Source organism: Parus major, chromosome 1A (assembly GCF_001522545.3).
Source record: "Parus major isolate Abel chromosome 1A, Parus_major1.1, whole genome shotgun sequence".
NCBI classification, from domain to species: domain Eukaryota; kingdom Metazoa; phylum Chordata; class Aves; order Passeriformes; family Paridae; genus Parus; species Parus major.
The window spans coordinates 47,737,121-47,757,471 of NC_031773.1; the positions used below are offsets into that span (position 1 = coordinate 47,737,121).

The 20,351-nt window shown below is 40.4% G+C and overlaps 1 protein-coding gene across 4 annotated transcripts in view; it reads left to right on the top strand.

Annotated features, from left to right (window-relative positions):
* The window catches only part of MRTFA (myocardin related transcription factor A), a 69,679-nt gene that overhangs the window by 20,776 nt on the left and 28,552 nt on the right, over positions 1-20,351 (top strand). For 2 of the 4 annotated variants that reach the window (XM_015627986.3, XM_015627987.3), the window contains exons 1-2: positions 10-362; positions 18,289-18,354. In XM_015627986.3, coding sequence (XP_015483472.1) covers positions 236-362; positions 18,289-18,354 — 193 coding nt within the window. In that variant the 5' untranslated portion in view covers positions 10-235. Of the gene's footprint in view, positions 1-9; positions 363-18,288; positions 18,355-20,351 lie in introns of those variants that run through there. The other 2 variants (XM_015627983.3, XM_015627984.3) reach the window with 2 other exon arrangements.

Genomic DNA, 20,351 nt, shown 5'->3' on the forward strand with positions numbered 1-20,351 from the left:
GTTGGCTGTCAGGGTTTGCCTCTGCCTGCAGAGCCTCTTTGTACTGATGCAAGCACAGCCTTGGAATCTAGCAGTAAACTGATTTTTTTTCTGCTCTACTGCTTGGTGCAGTGACCGAAACCTGGTAGAGAGGGATTGCAGTTGGGTCTCTTGTGAGGATTAAGCACCCCTTCCACTTGCCTGGACGCCTCCCGTGTTACAGAATCCACCTTCAGGTCCAGGGATTTCCTGTAATATGTTGGATAAAGCCAAGACACTTCAGCCTGCCTATGTCGGGATTGTGCCGCTTGCAGAGACTGTGTCAAAGCAAGGGAAGAGCTGTTCAAGCACATACCAGGATTCATACCACAGCTTACGAGAAGGTTAGCAGGCTCTGCTTTCTTTGTTGTAGGCACTGTATAATTCATTTGTTGGGGTTTTACTTTGGTGGTTTGTTTGGTTTTTTTTTTTGGTGGTGTTGCAGGGTTTTTTTCCCTCTTGCATATTGAATCTGCCTGTGTTTTGTTTTCTGGGCAATAGTCCAGATTTTGGGTTTCCCACTGACTCCTGTGACCTCTTGTCCCTGAGGGCGCTCAAGCACATCACTCGACAATCCTGGAGCTCTCTATGTAGTGACTTGCAGCGCTGGGACCTTGAGACAATTTCACTTGCATTTAGGGGTTTTGGTTTCAACCTTAAAATTTCTTCTTCTCCCCTGTGTCAGTGGGCCTCTTGTGAACAATGTTTTAAGGCTGTTTCATTGAAGGGGTAAAGGCTTGTTCTGGAGTGGCAACTCTGCCTTGAAGAAGATAAAAGTACCATGTTTTAAGTTTCTGTATGTTCTTGCTTTGACAGTGTGCAAGGAGTGTTGTGTATATACCTAAATGTGATTTTGTTGTAGTTGATGGTATTCTGCAAATATGTGTGATTTTTTAATGAGGATTTAACAATTCTGAAAGATTATGTAGGCAGAAGTCGGATTTCAGGGAGTGATATCTATAAGGAAAGAAGAGGATATGGAGGGATTGAAAAAGATTGAGAAGATAAAAACAGGCAGTGATCCATTCATAGTGCACAGCATAATAAATACCAACAAACAGGAATTGGGAAAAGATTACGGGGAAGAATGGCAGAACATCACAAAAAGCAAAAGTAGCAAGAACGTCACAAAGCAAGTAGGAAGGTTTATGTTTTATCAGAAATACTGGATCTGTCTAGCTACAAGTGAAATTTTAGTAGGAACTTGAAGAAGGGAACAATGATCTGGAGTGCAGTAGCCTCAGAATAAGGTGATGATTGATTTTAAGAGCGAGAAATACCATCTGAAAGGAGGGGAAAATTATCATCTTGGTCAGCAAAGTAAGATAAAGGAAAGGGATAAGGAGTTGAGGACAAGAATCCACATAGAATAAGGCCATGTTTGTTGCATAAAGATGGCCTGTGTGTGGAAGAGGATTTTAGCAGCTGGATTTAGAGGATTTTTTGCTGGTACATAGTCTAGGCCTGCTGGAGTTGCCAAACAAAACCATTAAGTTTCTGACCCTAGCTGTTACTCCCTTTACCAAGCCTATTTAACATCTATCAAGAGCTAGCTTGACTTAACTTTTAAAAAATACTACTATTTTTGTTGCATGTTTTCACTGGAATATTCTTTGTTGAAAAAATACGGAGAAGGAAAAGAAAACTGAAGTCACAGTCCTCAAATTCAAGTTCAGGAGTTATAAATCCATTAGTACAGGCAGTGTTCCCAGATTTCTTTATCTGCTTTGGAGACACAGAGCTGAAGCACATCAATCTTCAGAGGATAAAAACAACCCAAAATTAAAAAAACCTCAGAACTTGCATCTGTCCTGTATTTGTAAGCATTGGTTTTCACAGAAGGTGAGCACTTTGCATTTGGATGTGCCAGGATGCATCTTTAATCCAGTCACTAAATATCACAAGCTGTACAGTGGGATAACATGTAAAACAAGGAAAAAGCAATTCTGTCTTACTTTAATCAATACAAAAAGGTTTGTTGCTGTCTCAAGTCGAAGTGAATTAAAGCCATTGAAATATTGTATAATTCTGGTTATTGGAAAAGCTGTGTTGATTCTGCAAAGTCCAGCAGTTCCATCAGCCTACCCCATGGCTAATTCATGATGCTCTAATATCACATGTAATAAGGAAAGCTGCTTTCCATCAGCTACAAAATGAAGGTTAGTGAAGAGAAATGAATGCTGCCAGCTACTTTCCTGTCAGATGAAGAAAGTAATAATCCTTTAGCTTTGCTGCTGCTCCATTCAAGTCTCCTGCAGTCTTGGGATGCCTCTTGTATTTATGCTGTAGCACGTACTGTATTTTGCAGAGCCAAATCTTACGGGCAGTGGAGGAACAGATGGACCCACGTGTAAACCCTTATGGAAGTCCAGAATTAGCACTGAGCTGAAACTAATGACTGTTGTGCCTTAGTTTTTGGGCCCTCTAAAAATGGGACAGCTTAGTTTTGGTGTCACCAAGTCAGAAAATTCATGCATTTCTTTTCCTCACTCTTAATAAAACTGGACAAATAAGGGCTGTCTATACTAACCTTGACAACGCTCATCTATTCTCTTAATGATTCTCATGAGAAACAACTATCTGGACTAGACTGCATCTTGCTTCCTGATTTCTGGAAAACAGATGTCTCCTAAATCTGATTTATTTCTTTTTTTTTTAATTAGGACTTGACATTGAAGTTTGGGAACTGGTGCTTCTTTCTACACAGAAGTGGATTTGACATGCAGAAGTCAAAGAACTTAAGCTTGGATTTTTCAAAGTATGCGTTAGGGCAGTTATTTGCAAAATTCGTAGAATTCAGGAATCCGTAAACATGTTTTCTGTTCAAGAATGCCTTGGAATGATTTAGTCTTCGAACACTAGAGCCCAGTTTACAGTTCCTAGATCAGTTAATACAACAGTATGGTAGCCCCTCATGAGAGATATGCAGAGGGAATTGCAGAAAGCTACTCAAAACCCAGTTAGCATTCACGTGAGTTTGGCTTAGAATTAAGTACTTCCAAAACTGAATTCCAACTTTTCCACTTCTGTGCTATATCTTTAATTTGTTGCTCTTAAACGGAATCCTTTGCCTTTTTGGCAAGTGTTCCCTTCAGAAACACTGAGTGTGACTCGGGGCCTGACAGTGAAACTCACCTGTCTTTTTCCAAGATTTGTATCTCAGAGCCCAGACACAGGAACAAGTTCCTGCATGCCATCTGATCTGCACGAACTGTGTGCACATTCTTGGTCCACAGCAAATGGGAGGTAATTTGAGTTAGCTTAGCCTTTGATTAAACTATTAATATCTGTTCAGTACTTTGAAGAGATCAGGAGTCGTGCAAGTGCTTGTTTGCATTTAACTTTCTTCAGGAGTAATCTAGACCTTATTGTCACTGCACCTGCAGCACCTGAAGGTCCAGCTGGCCCTGGCCCCACCTCATCCAGGAGGGGTCAGGAAACCTGCATGAGTAGACTTGGAAGCTTTCAGTCCCAAGGAGATCCCCAGCAAGAGGGCAGCCCCTGCACCCAAGGCATCTCACAGGAATGCAGGGTGACATTTTTCTGTAAAGGGTGATCTGGGTCTTCCTGCTTCAGAGTGGATCTGAAGTTGCTCTGGGAGATGTGTGAGCAATGCAGATTCCTGGATAAGCAGTGTCAGAAACCAGTCACAAAATACAGAGATGCCTTGATGAATTATGGTCTAATGCATCCCACTGTTTGGAATTATTTATGCAATTAGTGCTCTGATACATTAAAACACAGAAAATGTGTTGAATTTATGAGGAGCTGATCTGCTCTGGCATTTCTTATGGCAGATCCAGAGGCACAGCAGACTTCCTGTATCCTCTTGCTGCAACCACAGTTTGTGACTATGCTTAAAAGTAAGAGGTGCAGTGAAGGTAAGATAGTGATATGGTGATGTGAAGTGGCTTGAAGTTGACTGTCAATTTAAATTTATTTTTGCTTAATAGCCAGTGTGCCTCATTTGACTGTGAGTACTAGAGGTGTTTCAGGGTATTTGTTAACTCTGTGACATGAGTGGGAAGCCTGGGGAAAGGGTTAACACTGAATGACCAGGGTTTCTGTAAGTTAGTGTTATCAGTGGAAGAAGAGTCATAGCATTATCCCTGGAGCTGAAATCACATGTTTTTTTCAGTCCTGATGCTCTAATGTGTTTTTGGTTTTTTTGGATATGACATGTTTTCCCCTCTTGCAGTTTACTGAACTATTCCTGTCAGTGTAATGATCCCCAGCTGTTGCTGTAGCCCTAGCTATTTTCATGCTGGGAATGGGAAGAGGAGGAGGAGGAGAGGGACAGAGGCTAACTTGTTTACCACACTGTGATCTACTTAATTTGTCAAAAATGGCTGTTACAGTGCTTTCAGTGCAAAGTAATACTAAAAGGAAAGAGTTGCAGACTTGGACCTTGCAGAGCAAGATGTAAGGACTCAACACAAGCAGAAAACAAAAAAGAGTAGAAACTGGGTGTGGTGCGATGAGTACAGCTGTCAGTAGCATTTATGCAGACAATGCTTTGAACTAGGAATGATACCAAGTAAAATTTCCAGTAAGTACTTTCCTGCCCTGTCAACTGAATTTTCTTCACAGTTGAACTGAGCTTCATGTTCAGTGGCAGTGGTGCTGAGGTACTGATAATCCCAGCAACTGGGACACATATTAATAAAGCTTGAAAACACTTGTGCGGCTTTCAGATTATATATCTTTTCATAGTTAGCTGTTGTTTCCTTAAAAAACAAAATAGAGAAAACATCTCTATTTATAACTTTCAAACAGCAAATGATTGATACTTAGACTTCCCAGGAGCTGTTGAAAAGCAGCTGCTTCTTTTGAAAATGGATCTGTGGTATTGAAACTCAAAGTGCTTTCTTTGCATCCAGAAAGAACTTCTGGACTCCTTGCCCAAAGATGAGGGTCAGTGACAGGAGTGGGTTTTCCTTCTGCTTTCAGATCCCTCTCAGGCTGCCTGTGTAAATCTTATCTCGGTAGTTTTATCATCCACAAGATCTGTCAGTAGTCACCTCTGATTTTTCATCTTGCAGTTACACCTGCAAGTCATTGATCAACAACTTAGTGAATATCTATACCTAAAATAAGTGCCCGCTTAGATCTTTCATTTTGTGCCCCAACTCCCATATCTCCAGTCTTTTCTGAGCATTGAATTACTGATTTTGTCACCTGCTGTGTCAATAAATTTCAATCCAGAATGTAGAAGCAGCACATTTTTTGGCAAGAACCTCTGCAACCTATGGTAGAAAATGGGATATGATTCCTGATGTGGCCTAGGTTTATCGAATTAAAACATATACTGAGCTTGTGGGGCAACTTGTGCTGCTTTTTCTTGCAGGAGGCTCTGCAGGATACATAATCTACCCAAGGGCATTAGGGCATTAATGTGGAGCAGAATTCATAGTTTCTTTCTTTTACTTGGGCTAGTAAAAGTAGATAAGATGTTTTTTCCTAGCACTAGGTAATATTTACTAACCTGGTATGTCTCCAAACTAAGAGCAGATCTGCAGTAACTGAAATTCGTTGCAATGTGGAGATTGCTAAGAAGAGCTACAAAATGTTTTTTGCTCATCACTGTATTCAGGAGAGGTGAGATGGGGAGAAGAACTGTGCAGGTGATCTTCTGTCAGAGTTTATTGTGCAAATAATATAAATAACATTCTTTCAAATGAACAAAGGTTTGATCTGTGCAGCCTGTGGTTTTGCCGTCTGAAGTTATATTGGCCTGATGCAGCTAACAAGAAATATGAAAGAAGTTGGTGATAAGGAAAAGGATATATTGCTTTGGGATGTAAATTCTTTGCAAAATTTACTGTGAAAACTGGTGAAATCCAGGCTTTCTTGACAATCTTATTTTAAAACTGGCTTTTGGAAATAAACAGCCATAGAGAAAACTTTCAGTAAAAATACAGCTTTTTGCAAGTTTTCAGTGGAAGTGCCTATGATGGACTTTCTCCATCATAGGGACAGGAATCATCTGTTGCAATCATGCTTATAAAGACCTCATTCTGTGGTCTCTGTCCCCAAAGGTGGCTCAAAGGCCTGTCACCATTCTGAGGGTATTTCATTTATAACAACTCTGCTGTACCAGCTGACACATTTAACATCTTTTTGGTAACCTTCCTCACTGGAGCACTTGTCAGACACAAACACTGTGCTGCCCAGCTGGGTTGCTGGGGGCAGAGCTGAGTGATGCTCTCTGGGTGACAGAAGGAAGAGATCTGGTTTTGGCTTTCTCTGTGTGGAGTTTCTGTGGCTTCCTGCTGCTCCATGTCTCTCTAGCAGGAAGTGCATGGAGACTATAGCTGTGTTTTTTGTAGGGACGGAATGTGGCAGTAGGTATGATCTTTGGTTACTGACCTCTGCAAATCTCACAGCAGTGCTGGAAGTCCAGAATACAAGCCAGAAGCTTGCATAATTTGATCAGCATTGCAAGCAACATGTAACCTGTCTCTGCAAATTGTTGTGTGTTCTGTTTCTTATTTTGTTCTATCTAATCACTTTCACCTTCCTAAGCATTCATGCCTCTTTCTGTGTTACCTTAGATGTGAAGGTCCTTCTAAGGCTGCTTGCAGCCCTTTTCCACACTAATGTCAAATTCTCCCTTTTCAGAAGCAGAAGACATTTTAGAAGTAGATGCTAAACTAATTGTACCTTTGTGTCTCTCTGAGAGACTCTTTTACTGCTGCTAATAATATCTGTCACATTGACTGCAGGCAGTGCAGAGGGAGGATTGTATCTTCAGGACTGACGTGTGACAGTGAGTCTTAACTACAGCTGCAAACGCTGTCCCCTGCAGCCACCTCCCTGCCTCAGTGCTGCAGGGAGTGACAGAAGGGAAACGTGTCTGCCCTTCACTTGCTTTTGTTCAGGATGTGAGTGAAAGCCCACCTCCATTACCAGTTGGAGAGAATCTTGAAGTGTGTGTAATCTGCTGCTGCTGGCAGTCCCCTCTGTGCCCTTCAGCAGAGGATTGAGCCAGCAGTAACATTTTAAACATCTGCAGAATTTGTCCGCCGGTCTGAAGTCAGTGGTCATGCAGGCCATTCTGGACTGCTGGGTTTTTTTTGGTTTGCTGATTGATCTGTTACACAGAATTATGTTATTTAAATATTTATAGCTATGATAGCACATTAAGTCTCATAGCTTGAATTGTTCGATGCTGTGGATCTTCCCTCATGGCAAAAACCACAATAGTCAGTCCTGGAGAACCGTAGTTCAAAGTTTTTTTTGAAAGAAAGTAAATACCCATCAAGAAAGGAGGTAAAAACCGTAGACAGGTGTTGCATCATCAGTGAAAAGATTCTGAGGAACTTTGATGTGCTTTTTATGTGTAATGCAAATTCTGGGGATCAGCTTCCACACTGGGCTCCTGTGGAGGAACTGATTTCTAATGTAGAGTGATATGATGGCCACAGCTGAATCTTGCAACTTTTTTACAAGCAGTAACAGAATTCTATTAGAATTTGTACTTAAACGATAAAGAAGGTTTCAGACTGTTGGAGTCCAGAGGCCAGGATCTTTATTGGAACCTCAGGTGCCATGACTGTGGTGTGTGTTCTTTGTAGTCTTTGAGAAAAGCCAAGATGTTTTTAACTACTATGAGTTAAAGAAATATGGTAATACCTTGTAGTAGCCACCTGGAACTCTTGCTAAGAGAAAATGCTGGGGCTTGGATAGAAGCTGGTGGAAGGAATGCTAAATAGACAGGGAATGCTCTGAGTCTTCATTTTGCATGTAATATGCACCTTGGACAAAACCGCTTTTGTTTTATGTCCCACAAAATAACTGTCAGCACAATGAACCAGCTGAAGCTGGGAGATGCTCAAGCTAGCTAATATAAAATTATAAGGCCCAGCTTTCTGAGTTCCCTGTATAACTAGTTAATTATTTCTTCTAAAGAACTGCTGGTTTTGTATTTAAATTTGCATACTTCTAAGTAATTTTTCCTACTACTTGTGGAAAAACACATTTGCTCTCATTTGCATTTGGTTTCAGTAAACCAAAGATGTTTAGATGGTTAAAAATCTGAAATGGTCTTGGAAATACAGAATTATTCCATGTTTTAGTGGAAAACCCCAAAACACAGCTCATATGTCAAGGTGCCCCAGCTGTTACCAGAGAAATTCTGTGGTGTCTTGACCATTAGATGATTCCTGTGAAGGGAACTTTTAACCTTTATCTGCAGAGGGTGCCCTGTGGCAGAAGGAAGGCTGAACCACTGGGCCAAAACCAGTCTGTCAGAAATATTTGAGGAAGTTTGTGACCTTGATCTATGAGGCTGTTTGTTCACTGGAGCACTCTGCTGTAGTAAGAAGTTGAAGTATGGGAGGCGAATTATGAAGGAAAAGTATTTGACCATATCTCTTTTGCTGCAAGGGGCATGGAAAAATTTGCTCATCAATTTTAGTGCTATAAACATTTCTAATCAATCATGTGTTTTATGGATGTGTCTGGGGACTGTCTCAGTGCTTGATTTTCTTTCTGCTTGTAAGAAACCCACAAAAACACATCCCTTGAATTCAAGAGTTTTAAATACAATGAAAAATTGTTCAGATTCTGATGTAGCTCAAAACATTTGTCTCTTTTTTTTTATTATTCTATATAGTTTTTTGGAAAAAAAAATAAACAACTCCCATATATCATCTTTATGGAAAATGAAATGGTTGGAGCTTTTTCTTCTTAGAGGCAGAGATGCCCCTATCTTTCCAAGAAAAAAAAAGAAAAGGGTTTGAACTTGTGTAGGTGAGCCTACATGGCCTTTTGTACTGTCACCTTAGTAGACAGCTATAGATCTAATTGTCAGGATATATTTACCCATTCCTTCTTTTTATTTCATTCATTCCCATCTGCCATGCCATATTAAATTATCTGGGAGGATTTCTTTCTAGGGTCTTCTTTGCAAGCTGGTTAAGGGCAATGTTAATTCCTCCTTGTTCATTGTTTCATGGAAAAATATAAATCACTCTAGACTGTGACTCAAGTTTACAGAGGGAGATGGGAATTCTCTCTCTTTTTTCCTCCTCAAGACCTCACTTCCAGCTATAAATAGTAACAATGGATATATAGATGGCATCAACAAGTACTGATTACAGTTAATATTTACTGTATTATGATACCAGGGTCAATTTTAGGTAGACCTTTCCACCTAGGTATTTTGTTACAGGTCATCTTGTTGGATCATGCATGGTAGCCAGATTCCATGGATATGGATATGTGCCTAGTTACTCACATGCTTACTTTTCACCTAGCCAGTACTACTGAGACAAAATGATTTTATAAGAATCAGTACCGAGCACAGAAAGCAAACCAACCTTTTAGTGTTGACCATCTTGTGCATTTTTACATGTTGCATATCTTACTAAATATGCCATGTTACATGTATTTCAGGAGAATTTCTTAAAGTTGTATTTTAACAGTTTCAGCAAGTGCTGAGATGGAATATAGGTGTACCAAGATTTTATTGTTAAGAGTGGGCTTCTATGTGTTTGATAGAAACACTTATGTATTAATAGTAACAAATGTATATGATTTTAAAATTTTAGTATCAGAGAAGGCAAAATTGGCATTGCATTAAAAAATAGCAGTGAATAAATTGGCATCAACTGCTCCTAGATCTTAAATGTTTAATGGAAGTGGCAGGAGTTAAGTCATGAAGGAAGAAGGTGAAGGTAAATACTGTAACCTGCACAGCAACTACTAGTCTTAATTTTAAATAAACATGAAAAGAACCTGGCAAAATTCAGCATAACTGTCATGGTAATAATCAAGTTTACATTTATTTGGAATCATATACATGAGTAGCTCCTGTGAAATAAGCATGTTCAATTGTGTGCAATATTGAGACCAAATCTCAGAAGTAATGAAGTAAACTTCTAAGGCTGTGAACTGGTTCTTCCTCTAGAATCTCCACATTTTACCACCAAAACCAATGCAAACTTGAGCCTTGGAGAGTTACTAACAGGAGTAACTGTTCTGTCTGGATCTTAGATCATATCATGTCTTGGCAGTTGGATGGTGCTACTGATTTTGTTTGTTTTATAGTGCTGTGTCCTAACAAAACTAAAATTGCTGTAAATGCTGGTTTTATCTTCTAAATACAGTTTTTAATTAACATGAATCAAATTTCATAGTAAGCCTCAAAAATGGCCTGCTGAGGTAGCTGCTTCTCCTGTGCTCTGTGTGAGCCAGCTACCTTGTGGTAATATGAGAATGGAAATAGATCCTTTTTCCTTTGACTGTGTGCTTCTGATTTCGTATTCTTTGGGGACCACTTTGCTCTGCAGGTTGGGATTTTTGATTCTGCTAAATTAGCTGTATCAAAGAATCTGTATTTGTCTGTCTCCACTAGGAGAACTACTTAAAGCCTCGTAACATTGTCTCATTAAAAGCTAATACAGTATTCCATCATCCTTTGAAAACATATTTTTAAATTTTTTCTGTTTCATATTTCTCTTCCACTGGCATCCTCCCAGCAATAAAGGACTATTGAACCTGTTTTGGTTTTTTTGTTTCTAGCCAAAACCAGTCTTCTGGAATTCGCTCATATAGACAATCAAGAGGCACGTGTAAGCTGCATGCCATTTCAATGATTTGATATGAGCCAAGAATATTTTGAGTAGTAGGAGCTTTGAAGAGTGTGATTTTATCAAGAAACAAGCCCTTCTTGTTCTGAGAGTGACAGTCAGTTAATTTTCTCTTTTCCTTGTCTTCTTGTGTTCTTAATTGACCAGTCACTCTTTCCCCTGTACTTTTCAGCTGCTTTTTAAAGCTGCTGGGTATTTGAGAGCCTGAAGGCTTTTAGAAGTGCTGGATGGAAATAACCGACTCTGCTGTGATATGACCCCCACCGCATCCTTGGATTATTGCTAGCACATCCATTGTGAAATATTTTGGAAGTTATTGCTTTGGAGGTGAAGGAACTGTTCTGTTTTTTAGGAATCACTTGATAGAGGGTTTAGATCTACATCAGGCAGAATCATGCTCCTGTTCTCATCTGTACAAATGCTTAATTCTTTCATTAGCTTTCTAAGGGAATAAGAAATAAGGTGGTCATGAAAAAAGTTTCAAATCCTTTATACAAGAACTGCCTGTGATGCAGTGTTCCCCACTTGGACCACCAGCTGGGACAAGGCACCTTCCCCTCTCAGCATGTTGCAGCAGGATGTGCTGATTTCTGAATTTCTGTGAAGAAATCCTTTCTTTCATCACTCTCAGAACCTGCAGTATGGAGCTGCTCCCTATCCCCGTTTTGTTTCCTGGTCAGGATCTGCTTCACAGACCTCTCGGGGTGTAGGGAGAGTGGTCCCAATCCTACGTCTCAAAGAGGGAAGACCACAGCATGAATATAAATAAGTGGCTTTTGCCTCTAGAGTGAAAGGTTGTTGTAACAGTTGAAGAGACCAAACCAAGTTTTCTTTCTATTCTTTACTCTCCCAAACTCGATTTTCTCCATCGCATGGTTGCTAAGGAAGAGCGGAGGAAGATGCCTGCATTTTAATAGCAGCCATTGTTGCTTCGGTAGAGAAAAGAGTGGAATGTGAGACAGTCTCAAACAGTAAAGAAATAAACTTCTACTTAACTCTCCCTTTGTGCAGGCTGACTTGAAGCTATTCTGTAAAATGCATTGAGATGAACAGAACCGTATGGCTGCTGCTCCCAACAACAGTGGATGCTTGCAAATTGTCAGGATCAACAGTGTGTCTGCTGCTTCTCCTTCACCCCACAGAGGGACATGAATTTTTGGCATCCCCTTCCCAGGGTAGCAAACTGTCATATAATCCCCACAATTTGGGTGTCATTTACAGTCTGCTTCACTTAAATGCTTCTCTGTTAACTGCACAGTCTGCTTAAATGCAAAGCCAGCATGTATTCCCCATCAGCAGTGGGGAATAAAATGGATTTAGTGGATTAAAATGCTGTTAGGCTCAGAAAATTGCCTTTAAAAAAAGGCCCCAAAAGTTTGCTTTTCTTTGTTGGTAACTCCCATTCTAGCACATTCTGTGTGGTGTGGGGTATGTTGTCAACAGCACCAGAAAGTGCTGCTCTAAAACAGAAAAAGTAATCCACCTCAGCAATTTAAGATATTGAAAATTAATTTTGGCCATTGTATTCTCACTCACTGATCACAAACTATCACAGCTGTTTTTTTCTTAAAAAAACAGCTTCTTGTGGACCCTACATGTAATTTGGTGCACTATCGGCCCTTGGCTGTTTCTGTACAGAAATGTGTTGCAACTGGAGTTTTACAGATGCTGCCTTTGCTGGTGAATCTAATGTGGCTTCCTGTTGAAGCATGAAAAATCTAATGCAAGTCAACATTTGTTTTGTAAGCTGGCAGAGCTGAGAAATGCTCAGAGACCATTTTTTGGTGTAAGGCAAAGGTTTTCTTACCACATCTCCAAGGGACTGAATTCAGTAGGATATGGCTTCCACAGAAAACAACAGCTGGTGTGCTGCATATTCAGAAGCTGAATTTGGCATTTGCTTCTGGTCAAATGTGACTATTTAATCAGAAAGTAGGAAAAAAATCTCTTCTTAGTGTAATTAGAAGGGCTGCTGGCCGGGTGGTAAGTGGAAAAGTGACTTCATCCTTCAAAGCAGCAGTTACATGGCGCTGTGATATTTGAGGTAGAGGCCCCAGTTCTGCACAAACACTGTGCCAGTTTTGTTCAGCAAAAACCCTGTATCATCAAAGTTGGCTTTTATTGTTGCATATTATAATTAAGTTGCTTGCATATGGCATTATGCACATTGGACTGAAAAACTGGAAAGTGTGTGTGGGCTGCAAATGGTGGCCTAGAGCCACATCTCCTTAGTCCATTGTCTGTGACCCTCACAAAATAACCTGGTCAGACCTGCTCAGTGCCAGACCAGTGAAAATTCTCCTGCAATTCCTTTGGCACTACAGAAAGGCAGAGGTGTTGAACTAACTGTCAAGTTCCTATCCCAGCTCGTGCTGCATTAGTGCTTCCTTGTGAGTTAAGAGGATGCTGTAGCTGCTCAGTGCTTTCAAAATGGGCTCTCCAAAGGTGCTGAACAATGTACAAATAAATGAGCAATAAATTGCTTTTTACTGCCTTTACTTATGCTTGCACTTTCCTCAGCTTAATGAAATTAGGCTAATTTCACTTGTTCTTCAGTAGTTTTGCTTCCTAATCACATGGTCTATTTATTGGGTTGCAAGGATGAATTCTTCTATCAGGCAGACTGCTTTCACTGAATTTACAAAATCGATATTCTTACATCTGTGTGCACACAGACTTTCTTGTTAATAGGCAGTTTGTCTTGCACTCTCCCTTTTTGCATGGGTATCTCAGCCCAAATTCCTGGGAGTTCTGCCTCCCCCAGTCCCTCTGTAGGGTTTTATTTGGCTCTAGCAGCCTTCCTTCCTTCCTGATCTGCACTGCTGCTCATGCTGTCCCAGTTGTAATCCACCATATGGCTGTGCTTAATCATTACCTTGGTTGGGTGACCTTAAGTATCGCTTGGGATTCTTTAGCAGGAAAGGTTTTGTAGAAATGTGAGCACAGAGTCCCTTTAGCAGTAAGTCTATATTCAGTATAACATGCACAAGGTCTCACCACAAGCTGAAGTTCTCAGCTGTGTGCTTCTTCTTACTGGCTTTTAAAAAATGCAGAATATTTTATTAATTTATTGTCACAAACCTGTCCTGGTATGTGAGACAGTCTTTGAAGAGTTTTTCATTTTATTTTTCACTGTTGAAATGCTGAAGTGCAGAATCTGCAGTCTAGTTTCTGCAGTAGTTCTAGCTGCACTACTAAATGCAGTGTGGTTTAGAAATAGAAAGGAAGGCACGCTGCTGCAGATTCAGGTGATGAGCTGCAAAAAATAACTTAGCTCATCATAGATATTTGTTCTTGCTTCTGCTTACTACTAATGCACCCCTGAATTACCACCAGTTGTAGCTTTTCTGAAAACACCCCTGTGGGTGCAGGCTCTGATTATTAATTATATTCTGATAAAGCTGAGCTGCCACCAGCCATGAGTGGCTGGTCCTGGAATATGCCTGTGGGTTCCTTGTTGAGAAAGTTTTATGCTAAGATGAACACAAAGCAATTGTGACATTCTGTATTTTACTAATAGGGTAACTCTGTTGGTAGTAGCTGTATCACAATATTATTTGTCATTTAATGCATCTCCCACCACCACAGTTCTCTACTCCTCTTAAACTGCTGGCAGTGGTCCTCTATCCTAGCTCCCAGATTTCTCAGGAATGTTTTACTAATTCTTGGAACGGTCCATTAGTGATATGAAAACATTGTTCAAAATTTAATTGGGAACATTTCATGCTTGTGAAATAAATAAATTATGCCCAGATTTGAGTGGGAAAATCTGACAATCATAGAAATCCCAAAAAGTATTGCATATAGTAGAAGGGCACCAGTTTGGAACTTATTTTCTAGCCAACGGTTACACACCGCTCTTTATATGACCTGATTTATTCTTAATTTGAAAACTAATTACAGGTTAAGTACAGGGATAAAGGAGACAGAAGATTGTCCATTAGTGACTGAAGGACTTACACTTCAGTCTGTCTTAGAGTAGCTTTGAATTTCTCTGGTCATTCTAGACCTTTGGCTGAGCTCCATGTACAACAGCCTTGGATTGGTGCTTGGGACATCTGTTAATCTATATATAGGATTCACACACTTGCACATGTAAACAGGTGATCTCCTAAATATATGAAATGGCATTGGGAACTCCAAGTACTTAGTTAAGCCAAAATGTATTTAGGAGTGAACTGAAATAATCCTTTTTGCCCTCTTCCCTGCCACAAAAATAAGCTGTATTGGGAAAAAAAAAGAACTTGATGGCTAATCAGCTAATAATTTGTGCTTAATACGTATGTATATGCATTCATAAATCCCAGAATCACTTAATGCTTATAAAAAGGGTCCTGAAAATTACTTTTTTTCTGTTCTCCAGTTTAGTTCTCTTGACAGTTGCTAGTTTCTTGCTGTGAAGGGACATAGGGTTTAAAAATAAAAGGTGCATATAATGGGTAGAGAAAATGGGTAGTAGATGGTAACTAGTAAAGAAATAAGATATATTTAGAAAATTTATAAGGGAGGCTGCGGTCAGGAGGGGAATTCTAAGTCATTTGATGAAGTCTCTAGCAGTCTGACTGAGAGTCATTTTTAATAAATCTGGGAACAGCAGGGAGACTTCAGAAGAGCGAAAGACCAATAACGTTTTGCATCACTGCTGACAAAGGGTGAGTGAGTAAAGACTGGCTCATCTGCTGATAGTTCCAGGAAAAAAACCCTTTGGAAAATTTGATCAAGAATTTAGGTGGTATAAGAAGAACAGTACAATCACGCTGATCAGCTTTTCAGTTTGTGAAAAACAGGTCTGCCCAAATGTCATTCTGTCATTTGGATAAGTGAAATTTGGTTGCTAGGGGTTTTGTCTAGGTGCAACAGACTTTTTTAACATCTTTAACTTGGTAGCATGGGGTACTTTGGTTTTAAGAAGAATATTTGAATTTAATGAAGTAGTGCTTAATTGGATTAAGAACTGGTTGTAATCATAGAAAGCAGAAAAGTATTTCTGGCTGAGATCAGCTCGCTGCAGTCCAGAAACACATGCAAGAGGTTGTAACAGTGTGATCAGAGCAAATATTAGTGGAGGAATTAATTGTGCCATAAAAAAAATAGTTTAGATCATTTAGGCAAACTGAGACAGTTGAGCAAAGTGCACATTAATGCAGGTGACAATACAAGTGTGCGCCCAGGAGCAAAAAATGCCAGCCACACCTATGTGGGGGAGTTTTATGCTGAAAATCCCCATCTGGGAGGTGAAAAGGAAATAGCAGGTGTGGTTAGAAATGTGAGGGAAGGTAGATGGTTGTAGAAAGTAAGAGACAGAAAGGGCTAACATACGTTACTAGGTCTATAAATAGAGGACACAAATAAGATATAAGATAATCTGCTGGGGAGATGGACCTAAAGCTGTAGGTCTGTGCCTTGCCTGTATACATTTAGTAAGATGTGCTAATTTAGGGTATGGATATGAGTCCTTAAACAGCTTGGTAGGGGATGTAATGGCAGGCAGTGAGAGATTTAATGGGCCACTCCTAATGGGACAGAAATCACTTAGTGGCAATGTTGGAAGGATGAAGTCCAACTCCCACCTTCAGTGCTGGTGAATGCCTGGGGTCCTGGTCGTTCCACTACAGCTCCTGGCCATGTGGTCATCCTCTTCAACTCACTAAAGCAAAAACTGGTGCCTGTTTTGCCTGGGCTGTGGTCTCTGCCAGTGAGTCCAGCCTGCAGTCAGGGGGACGAGAGAGGTGATGGGGGGAGTGAGAGATTTGACACTGTCTCTCTCAGCAAGGTGTTAGATCAAGTGCTCGTGTAGATTTGGGTTTTGATAGCCTCAAAAGGAATCCAGCAAATGAGAGCAGGCCGGCTGTGAGCTGTGCTAGCCCTCACATTAGCACAGAAGTAGGAGTGCGATCTCATGCTGGGTGGGAGGAAGAGTCTGGAACTACCACTTCTGTTTGCAGTTTCACAGCCAAATGAAGGGCCTGTTCCTTCCCCTCTGTGTTCCCTCCTCCTCCTTCTGGCTCTTGGCTGATCCCACACTGAATTACCATAGTGCTCTGTACATCCTCCTCCCCTCTCTCACTTCCATGTACGAAAAGAAAGTAGTTTCCTGCCCAGGATGCATATATTAAGAAATCATAGTTTGTTTGTCTTAAGAAACAGAAGAGAGGTAACTTGTTTGCACGCTGTGTGCACAGAGGTTTTTCCACTGGTAGGAGGTACTCCTGTCACTGTCATAAACAGTTTCAGGGAAAGGTACATCAAGAGTCAATGGAAGTGGAAGCCAGAAAAATCCCAGAAGAAAATTAAATGTGATTTAAGTCAGGGTGATTAGGTGCTATGGAAACAACCATAGAAAGGAAGAGATGGATCTCTTTTTCTGTGCATATGAAGACCAGAACCCATATTGGAAGATGTATCTTAGTCAAATGCAAACTACAGATAGGAGATGGAAAGAAACAGGTAAAATGTGATGATGTCTGTAAGTAGACAAAGTGGCATCTTCTAAAAGTTTTTGATCTCTACTCTAGGGAGTGTACTCTACAAATTTGGATATAATGTATGAAATTAATGTGCTGGACAAAGAAAGTACTTAAGAAAGGAGACATAAGGGTTATAATGAGATTGAATAGTTAGACTGTAGAGCAGTTTTTCTCTGTAGTGGTTCCACTACATTTGTGTGGAATTTCATAATGTGGACTATAAAAAAACATAAGAGAAATTAAAATTAAAACAGGGGAGATGAGATCCATTGCCATTCATTTTACAATATTTTATGTTGAGTATACCTAGGAGTTTTGGCATGATTGCAGATGGGATTCAGTGATACTCAGATTGTCCTATTTTGAGACATATGTGACTACACATTCAGGGGAATTTGTCTTCAGTTTTGAAACGTTGCTTTCATATGGAAGGTGACTTTGACTGTAAGAGCAATCTAGAATGTTGCTTTGATTGTATAGTTTAAAGGGAAACTGCTGTTATAATCTAAATGTTAAAATTATGACTATTCCAGGGATTTGCAGTAGAAAAAAACCCAGCTAATTGCATTTCACACATGTCACGAATATGTTCTGTTATGATAAAATAAATAGGAAAAATTCTAGTGATAAGGGGGTTCCTTTTGTGGTGAAAGGACACATCTAGGTGTATCTGTGGTGTTTCACTTTCATGAGATGTTTCTGAAGGTGAATTTCTGAGCTGAGGAAGGAAATCAGCCTTGTAATTTAGAGTAACGACCAACAATTTTGACATATCATTTAATCTGCACATAGTAATTAGAGTTTTCAGGAGTCATTAGCAGCTGGGGTGTCACTCTCTGTTTATTGGAGGACTGTCAGCTGGTGTTTCTCTTTGTTTGTTTTTTAATATTAATGGTTTGGAAAGCAGTTGGTGCTCTAGAAAGAACTGAGAAACAGGCCTGGCTTTGTGGATTTTTATCACCCTGCCAAGACCCTGCGCAACTTCCTCTCCCCCTGGCTGCAGCAGCCTACGGAAACCTGACTGCTGGGGGCCACTTCTGCAATTGCAGCGGGGCAGGGCAGCAGAGTGGGAGGGGGGTCTTTTCCTTCTGCTGCTCACCACTGCCTTGGCATCCAAAGAAGAAAGCAAGATGCATTTGAAAATGTCTCTTCAGTTGTTCCTCGCACTGATGGGTTTCCTTCTCTCCCTTCTCTCTGCTGTCGTGCAGTGCTGCAGTTGAAGCTCCAGCAGCGACGCACGCGGGAGGAGCTGGTGAGCCAAGGGATCATGCCGCGTAAGTACCACTTCAATTCTTTGCCCTGCTGTTTGTATGCATGTGTTTCGGTGGAGAATGGTTTCCCATATGATTCAAAGGATCAGGTTCTCTGCTTCTGCATGGAAAACATCATGTGTAAGAGCCCCACCCTGTCCCACCCAGCCTGTCCTCCTGAGGTGTTGGTGCCACCTCCGATACTGAGGAAGAGAGCAATGCCTGCAAGTGTAACTGTGCTGCAAAATAAGGCTTGCGTTTCATCTCAGTGCACAGTCTTTGGACAACATACTATGTTAGAAGTGCCTTATATACTTGACCCATACTGCTAATCACTCTTTTAACAGGCTTCCTGCCTCTGCAGTTTCTGTTCTTACAGTGTGTCAGCTCCCCAGACCTCTGAGGCACTTGTAACTTTGTGTGTACATATTCCATAAACTGGCCAAAAGCAGGCATTGTGTACAAGATGTTAACCAACAAGCTAGAAAACAGCTAGGATGAGCCCCTATGGGCATCAGCCATTGCCCTTCTTGCAGGGAAAGGCAAAATCTGTGCAGGCAGAGAATGTTTACTTTTCTGGGTAAACAGAGAGGATCTACCCTAAAGCCAAGCTTTCACTGTCAGATTAGCGTTGGTGAAGGTATTTTTCTCTTTTGCTCTCTTTCTTCCCCCAAAAATGCAAAAAAGGTGTCTGACAAATAGTTTTGTCATGCTTTGGTACCTCTGAACTAGATGACTTATAGGTAACAATTTGAGGCAAGACCACACAGCAAATGTTTTATTTTTGAGGTCCTCTCAAAATTTTTTTCACTCAACAGCTGTAGTAAAATGCAGTGCATCAGGTATGTATTTTCTTCTTTCAAAAGATTTTCTGCCACCCTGTTTCAGAAGCTTTACTTGAAGATGGTGTAGTAATGAGAAATTTCTCATTTCTTCTGTTTCTGGGGTGCACACTGTAATATGACTCGGTGCTGTGACTTAGACTTTACTGAGGGCTGAAGGTTAGATTATCAGCTTTCTGAATGAAGAGAACCTGTCAGCAGCACTCTGTCAACTGAAGTGGCTTGCTGTAGTGGCAGTAATGTCCTTTAAGAGGTTTCTGAGACCCCTGCTTAAAATTATGTTACCAAAGCAAAAAGAGAAGATTGTCCTGTCTGGACATATCATTACCTGTTGTCTATTTTTTTAACCTGAGGAGCTTGTATACGAGCTTCTACAGAATACACTTACTTGCTTTTGGATGAAAGACTAGTGTCCCAGTGACTGTGCCTTTTTACTAATGCTTCTCAGAAGAAAATGTTCCTGACTTCTTTGTGGTGTCCTGCTTTAAGTGGATATGTATGCAAATACTGTATTAACTTATGTTCAGTACTGGCTTTCTTCAAAGTGTGCCTGGCCAAACTTGTGATTCCTGAGAGGGGTCTGTTTTACAGGCCTTTTGAAAATGAGGCTCTTGCAAGTAATTCAAATAAGGCATCCAGAATAATTAGTGAGTCTTAAATTTATTTAAAACATAGCCTACATTACTAGTCTTTGCAGATTTGTGCCCTTCATTGCATCATTTATATCCCTTACATGTGAATTTTGTGACGGACTAAAGGAAAACATTTAGTAAGATATCATTATGAAAATACTGGCAACACATTAAAAGGTCCTTTCTGCAATGGAGAAAACCCACTTTAACACATCTGTTCTAAACATGATTTGAAATTAGTTCCTCCCAAGTAATGGTATCATATACCCATACCTGCCAGCTGGAAATAACCACACATAGGGAAATGTTTAAAATGTAATTTGCCTGGGCCGTTTTTGAAGAAAAGATCAGATGTGAGATAAATTGTGATACTTAAAGCAAAAATCCTGTTTTTAACCTGAGAAGTACAGAGGATGACTAGGGACCACGTTCCTCCAGAATGCATCTCAGCACCATGACAGCTTTACTTCTACCTTCAGGAGTTCCAGAATAGACTTTTTTTTTACTGCTGGGAATATGCAAATATCCTGTATTCTTTCTTCTCTCT